At 47.1% G+C, this 7,211-nt stretch overlaps 1 protein-coding gene across 2 annotated transcripts; it reads right to left on the bottom strand.

The window, feature by feature from the left end:
- Positions 1-527: 527 nt before the first annotated feature.
- On the bottom strand, positions 528-6,865 carry LOC309536983 (histone H3.3A). 2 transcript variants are annotated; one of them, XM_082231415.1, is made up of 4 exons: positions 6,708-6,865; positions 3,020-3,178; positions 2,348-2,501; positions 528-1,257 (listed from the first exon to the last, which is right to left on the bottom strand). In XM_082231415.1, exons 2-4 carry the CDS (start codon positions 3,145-3,147, stop codon positions 1,129-1,131), a joined length of 411 nt encoding a protein of 136 aa, XP_082087541.1. In that variant the 5' UTR covers positions 3,148-3,178; positions 6,708-6,865; the 3' UTR covers positions 528-1,128. The 2 variants fall into 2 exon arrangements, with proteins under 2 accessions (XP_082087541.1, XP_082087542.1); XM_082231416.1 differs by having other exon boundaries at positions 3,020-3,175; positions 6,708-6,864.
- Between the last annotated feature and the right edge of the window lie 346 nt (positions 6,866-7,211).

The raw sequence follows: 7,211 nt of genomic DNA, 5'->3' as shown, positions 1-7,211 counted from the left end.
CGCTTTATTGGCCGAGGGAGCCGGCGTACAGCTGGTCATGTGGCCAGCATGACTAAGCCAGCTCCCTTGGCCAATAAAGCGAAATGAGGCGCACGGAAATGCCGTTTACCTTCCCGCCAGAGTGGTACCTATTGATCTACTTGCACTTTGACGTGCTTTCGAACTGCTAGGTTGGCAGGAGTAGGGACCGAGTGACGGGGGCTCACCCTGTCGCGGGGATTCAAACCGCCAACCTTCTGATCGGCAAGTCCTAGGCTCTGTGGTTTAACCCACAGTGCCACCCACGTCACTTACCTGTATACAGTAATAATGGCCTATCCTACAAAGAGATTACCAAGACAAGGGACGCGAAGTGCTCTGTACACTCAAAGAGATGCTGTATGAAAATTACTGGCAACCCATACTTTTTTGCTTTTTAAAATTTCCAACAGCACTGCAAACCACAGGGTTGTCTCGCTTTGTGTGAAAGTGGGATCTGGCAAGCTCTTCCACAAACCACCATTAAGCAAAAATTAAGGAAGCAAATATGTTGTCATTCAACATTTATTATTTTTTCTTTACTGCCTCAAGATGAGTAGTCCCTATTGGTACAAAGGTCAGAGTCACAGACACAAGACACATGGAAAATAAGGGGGGTGGGATTTAGAAAGCACTCCTTGCCTAGACAAAAATAAAAAAGACTAACCAAAGAAAAAGAGTGTAGTGTTCTTTGTAGATATTTTACAGACCGAAGACCAAAAGCTCTTTATCATTGAAATGCCTATTATCTACTTAAAGTTGTGTGTACAAAACCAGGTATTTCAAAAGTGTCCCCTGTTGGGTTTTTATTATTTTTTTGCAATTCTGAAAAAAAAAATAATACAAAAAACAACATCCAGAAGTCTTACAGATTTCAAAGGATTTTTTTTTTTTTTGCTTGTACATGATGAATAGGAATCAAGTCTCCCGATCTTGGAGAGGTACTACAATAGATTATCTAACATTTTCTCACATGTCCTAGCCACTACAAACAGGAGTAGGAGGGGGGTGGAAAATAAAACCTGGAGTGTATTCTAAGTACACTGCACAAGCAGGGGCGGGGCTGCCTGGGGAGGGGCATAAATGTTAGAAGGGGCAGGGGAGGAGAACTTAAGCCCTTTCGCCACGGATGCGGCGAGCCAGCTGTATGTCTTTGGGCATGATGGTGACCCTCTTGGCATGGATGGCACACAGGTTGGTGTCCTCAAAGAGACCCACAAGATACGCCTCGCTGGCTTCCTATTGAGACAAGGAGAGTCAAGTTAAAATAATGGAGCTGCTTTGCAGGGAGCAGTTTTGAAATGCACAAGCGTGGGAGGGGGGCGGATACAAAACACAAGCAGCAAGGTTTTGCAACAGATTATCTGTGTGTTGACATACTCATGGATTTCAAAATGCTAGCTCTTCGTCTTGTACGCAACAGAAGGCCGATCGCATACATTACCTGCCTGCTGAAGGGATACACGCAATTCAATTCCCTTGGAATTTTTGGAACTCTGGAGAAGGGAGCATCGCCAGATGGAACAGGAGAGAAATATTGACAAAGTCTTTTTCACACCCCAAGCTCCCAAGAGGAGGAGATGCTGCCACACTCTTATCTCAGTTTCATCTTTTGACAGCGACACTTACCTTCTTTTTAAAGAAGTGGAAGGACCTCGCTTGCTATGGCAGCAGCTGTTCCTCGCTTACTTTCGAGCACAGATGGTCACTGCCAGAACAAGCATGACCTCCAAAGGAGGAGGTGGTGGTGGAAGACTGGAAGGGAGGGTGTGACAGCTCCTTCTCATTTCTCTTCTCCAAGCCTGCCTCAGCCCATCTAATAGTTTCAACAGTGGCAGAGAACCTGTGGCTCCCCAGATGTTGCTGAACTACAACTCCCATCATCCTTGGCCACGTTGGCTGATGGGAGCTGGGCGTCTAAGAGCATCTGAATCAGCACAGGTTCCCCATCCCTTCTTTATCAACTGAGCTGCAATAAAGGAAGAAAGCACCTCTCCAAACCCCAGCACAGGAGAAAGCAGCACAACACATCCCCCACAACAACTCTCTCAGGCACAAGTCTCCAGCTCACATCTAGCATGTCCAACGGATGCTAGATGCAGCTTATGAATTTAGAAGGTGACAACGGCGGAAGTGTCAGCGGGAGAGTTTCTAGAAATATCAAGCAGCTCAAGAGAACAGTCTGAGGGCACGTGACACAGCTTGTGCTGCAGAAAGCAAGCAGGGTTGCTTTTTGGCCTTTAAACTCCCAGAAAGGAGCAGCCCTCTGGAACCAGACATAATCTTCAGGACGAAGAAGGGAGAGGCAACAAGGAGACGAGGCACAAACCTGCAGAGCTCCGATGGCAGCACTCTGGAACCGCAGGTCTGTCTTGAAGTCCTGAGCGATTTCACGAACCAGACGCTGGAATGGCAACTTGCGGATCAGCAATTCTGTGGATTTCTGGTACCGCCGGATCTCTCGCAGTGCCACAGTGCCAGGCCTGGGAGAAATTACAGTCATACCTCATGTTACGTTTTTTCAGGTTGCGTCCCACAGCGACCCGGAAGTACCGGAAAGGGTTACTTCCGCGTTTCGCTGCTCGCGCATACCTGCAAAATGACATCATGCGCACACACAAAAGCGGTGAATTGCAAACTGCGTGTGTGCAAATGCGCCGCTGCGGGTTGCGTTTTTTTCATGTTGCGAACGGGCCTCCAGAACGGATCCTGTTTGCAACCAGAGGTACCACTGTATAGGGAAATAGCAGTCATCTCCCTCCAACCTTGCTAACACAGCCAGAAGTCATGAGGATGGAGGGAAACAGGGTACAGAAACTGAGCAGCAACCCCTCCTTTCCAAATCCCCAGCCCCATGACAACTTTGGAGAGCACTTTTACTTGATGCTAGGGGTGGACCAGATTGTAGGCTTGAGAGCAGTTGCCTGGCTTCTCTGTGCTCCCCACCCCACCCTGTACTGGCCAAAAAACTGAGCTGCTATTGAGTGCCTGTTCCAAATACCTGTAACGGTGAGGTTTCTTCACTCCACCAGTGGATGGTGCACTTTTCCGGGCGGCTTTGGTGGCCAGCTGCTTTCGAGGAGCTTTCCCGCCAGTGGATTTACGGGCAGTCTGCTTGGTACGGGCCATCCTGGGTGGTCCTTAAGCTGCAAGAAACCTGCTAAGGGAATGGAGTGCAGATGAGTTTATGGGGAAACAGGGACACTTTTGATAGCTCTGTGTCTAATTTGCATGGTAATGTACTACACACTAGCAACTCTGGGGCCTTGGGCTCAGTTTACAAACCCCATTTCATGGTAAGAACTTCTACAAATAGAATATATTCATAAAAAAGGGGGGAACCTCTAGATTTTCAATGAACATTCCCCAAAACCAGAAAGCACAACCCTGTCAATAACAGAAGCTAGGTTTTGGAAGGAACCTAATGGGTTATCCATAGCAGCACCCCAGAACAACCACCTGCTGTATATATGACTCCTCAATTTTGTCCAAAAGCCTGATGCATCATTTTCATGCATAGCTTCTATAAGCAATTCAGTTGCCTTATTCAGCTGCCTGAACCAATTCACTTTGGTTATCTAGGCAGTACAGCAGACAGCATCAAGAGAACTGAAGCTTTTGCAGATGAACACATGACATGCCGAGCCCCACTTTCTCTGGAAACTTATTTCAACACCTGATAAAGTCCCAAATTTAAAATATTTACATGATGCATTACCTATATCTACTTTTTTTGTCATTTCATCTGAGGCACATCTGCATTTAACAGTCGAAAGAGCAGGAGCCTTAAAGTTCACTTGCATAGAAAGATGAAGTGCGGGACAAATATAAAGTTTTACACTAGCAGTAAAGTAGTTCTTGCTGTCTACACCGACACCACAGTAGGAAGTGAACTGCTCCTGTTTACTTGTATCTGCACCTACAGAGATTAATTACTTCAGTCCGGGAAAGGAAAAGCCCTTCCGGGAGCGCAAGGAGCTTTTCTTCTGATCAGAAATCACTTCAGTCGGCAGTGTCTGGCATTATGCACGGGGACATGCAAAAAGAGGGTCTAATAAAAGAACATATCTCATTCGTGTGTCTCAGCTCCACAATATATTCCCTCTGTTTCACCCTTTGTCATACATGCTGCTCCACAGACCTTTCCCTCTGCTCCTCCCCCTTTAAAAAATCAAGCAGGCATCAGCTAACATAAGACTGCAATCCTATACTTGGAAGAAAGTTTCATGGAACTCAATCTTCTGAAAATGCACAGACAGGCTTACACGGTAAAAACCAGAAGGCCCAAGAAATGCATGTGCCATAGTTTAATACAGAGAATTACTTTAATACAGGGCATTAATTTCCAGAGGTCTGTTGCAGCAAAACAATAATCTTGTGGCACCCTAAAGGCTTATGGTTGCAGCCACTGCCTAGTCATACTCAAGAGTAGACTCAATGAAATTAATGGATACGACTAACATGGGTTTATTATTAATTAGGTACCTTATTTATGTGATTGCAAGCTGGTTCAAATTGTTTTTAATATTGTGTTTTAATTGGTGTAACCTGCCCTAGTACCTGAGAGTGAAGGGCGGGTAATAAACTATAATAATAATAATAATAATAATAATAATAATGAATTTTAATTGGTCTACTCCGGGTGGAACTTATTTGGATACAACTCTTAAAAATTATTATGGCAGAAACTTTCATGGTGTTAGAATTCACTTTATTAGACGCAGTAACTTTTCCCAGTAGGAAAAGGTCAGAGAAAAGTCAGCAGGAAAACAACTTAAGACAACACTTCCTGGCTTCCTAATTCTGGGAGAGAGTAAAAACTAGCAAGGATGCAGTATTGGAGAGGGAAACACTGTATGAAGAAACTAATCAAATGGCAGTAATGGCTCTGAATCAGAATCTGGTCCTGTAACATTGCTGGCATTCATTATTCCTCAATGAACAATTACTGGGTGTGAGAATGTGGATGTTTTGTAGAAGCCATGCTTCCTTGCTCATATCTCAGTTCTATTCTGGATTCAAAACTCTACCTTCACTGCTCGAAATAAAAAGTAACATTAGACATGCTGAATTCAAAGAGCTTCCTAAACTATCTCCAGTATTTGTAAAGCAATCTCACAAATATAAATTAAGACCACAAAACATAAAAACCTTAACAACCACCAATGCTACAATATTATTTTTATACTTCTACATTCTCTGGGGTGAAAAAAATCTGCTATCAAAATGCACAAACAAATTTATAGTTTTTTTAATTTCTAAAATACCTGAGTGGTGGAGAACCTAGCCAAACCAACTGTTTCGCCTTCAAGTGTGTGTGTGTGTGTGTGTGTGTGTGTGTGTGAGAGAGAGAGAGAGAGAGAGAGTATTGTGTGAACAGTAGTGAGAGAGGACCACACCTGGCTCACAGTTAAGATAGCCTGCACCTGGCTCAAAGTGGAATTCATCAAGGCTTGCTTCTAATTAAACTTGCTCAGGATTTCACTATATCTGCACCACCACCCCCAGCAATAAAATAAAATAAAAACACCTACCACTACAACTTACAAACGGCTTTAAAATTCTAGACACATACTGTGTCTAGAGACCGAGCCTTATGAGGAATCCTGGAAAAGAGGAGACTGAGAAGAGATTCTATAAGCCATCTTCAAATATATTAAGGGCTACCATATGGAAGATGAAGCAAGCTTGCTGTCTCCTGCTCCGGATGGCAGGACGCCAACCAATGGCTTCAAGTTAAATAAGAAAGGAGATTTCAGCTAAACATCAGGAAGAACTTTCTGACAATAAGAGCAGATCTACGGTGGAACAGTCACCCCCTGGCCTGGATGAGGTTGGTGGGGCAGTTCCCCATTCGCTCTAAATGGACAAAGTCTCCACAGCTGATTCTGTAAAACCTAACTTTAGAAAAACCAGAGTTAGCAGCAAGGCCAAAGAAAAGGAACCGCCTGTCGTCATTAGGTGGTCCTGGCAAACAGAAGAGGCAGTTGCCATGGTAACCACAGCCCCCCCCCACATCCCGTACTGGGGGGTGGGGAGCACGTGCAGTAAAAACATTAGGAAAGCGGGGGGGGGGTGTTTGTTCACGGGGAGGGGCTGCGGTGACCTCTGGGAACAGGAAGCATTGGGGCGACTACATGGCCAGGACACCTGGGGGAACACCTATGAGCCACACCGCAAATGGACTACACGCCCCAGGAGCCTTTGCGGAGACCGCTTCCTCCTATTGGCTGCCCGGAGTCAGGTGGGATAAAAGCACTCCCCCCACCCCCACCCGCAGAAGCCTTTCTTCCCGACTGGCCAGCGCGCGGCCGGCCAATTGGTTTGTAACCCGGGAGAGCAAAAGGGGGAGGGGGAGGGCACAGAACCTCCGGAAAAAAAAATGCTCCTCGGCGATTGACACCGGCTGCCGACCAATCCCATCCCTAGCTCCCTCAGGGGTTTCGGGCCTATCAGCGAAGCGGCCGTCACCCTCGCTCTTTCAGCCAATAGGCGGCGGGATGCAGACGGAAGGCGGGACTTGGCGTCTAAGCGTTGGCGTGTGTGGGGGGGGGGAGAGAAATGAAGGAGCGAAGGCATCGCCTCAGACGACCTCGGTTTCCAGTTGCCCCCCCCTTTACTTTACTTCCCTCCCCTCACCCAACAGGAAGAGGGGTTCGGCCAGCGGCCCCTCGCGGCGTTTTCGTTACCTGAGCTGTTACGCCTCGCGCTTCAGCGGCCGTTGGTGCCGTTTGGTCGTCCCGCGGCGGCGCTCGCGCTGCTCTCCGCTCTCTTCCCGCTTTTCCCGCCAGCCCCAACAGAAAATGGCGGGTTCCAGGGCCAGGCTATTTAACCATCATGCAACGGGGCTGGAGCGGGGTGGGGGAGGGGGAGGGAACGGCTGGAAGAAGCGGCGGGTCGGCTGAGGTGAACGAGGCTCCTCGGGAGCCATCTTGCGCGCCTTGCCGACGCCTCAGCGAGGCCCTCTCCGCCTCTGCTCCCGCACGGAGAGCCCCAGAAAGAGAAAGCCATGAAACGCCAGGGTTTCCTTATACATTTCAGGAAAAAGGTAAAAGGCGGATCTACACGGATCCTCGTGAATTCATATGATTTTTTCATCCAAATTAAATAAAACCACCATGATATTGTAGACCATGTCTTACTCTGTAGAAAGCATCAAAAAAATCACGCATCCACTGTTTCGGGGGGGCGCA

This window comes from Podarcis vaucheri, assembly GCF_965113315.1.
Source record: "Podarcis vaucheri genome assembly, chromosome: 7".
Lineage (NCBI taxonomy): Eukaryota > Metazoa > Chordata > Lepidosauria > Squamata > Lacertidae > Podarcis > Podarcis vaucheri.
The sequence above is the reverse complement of the archived record's forward strand: the minus strand, read 5'-3'. Positions and strand labels throughout refer to the sequence as shown.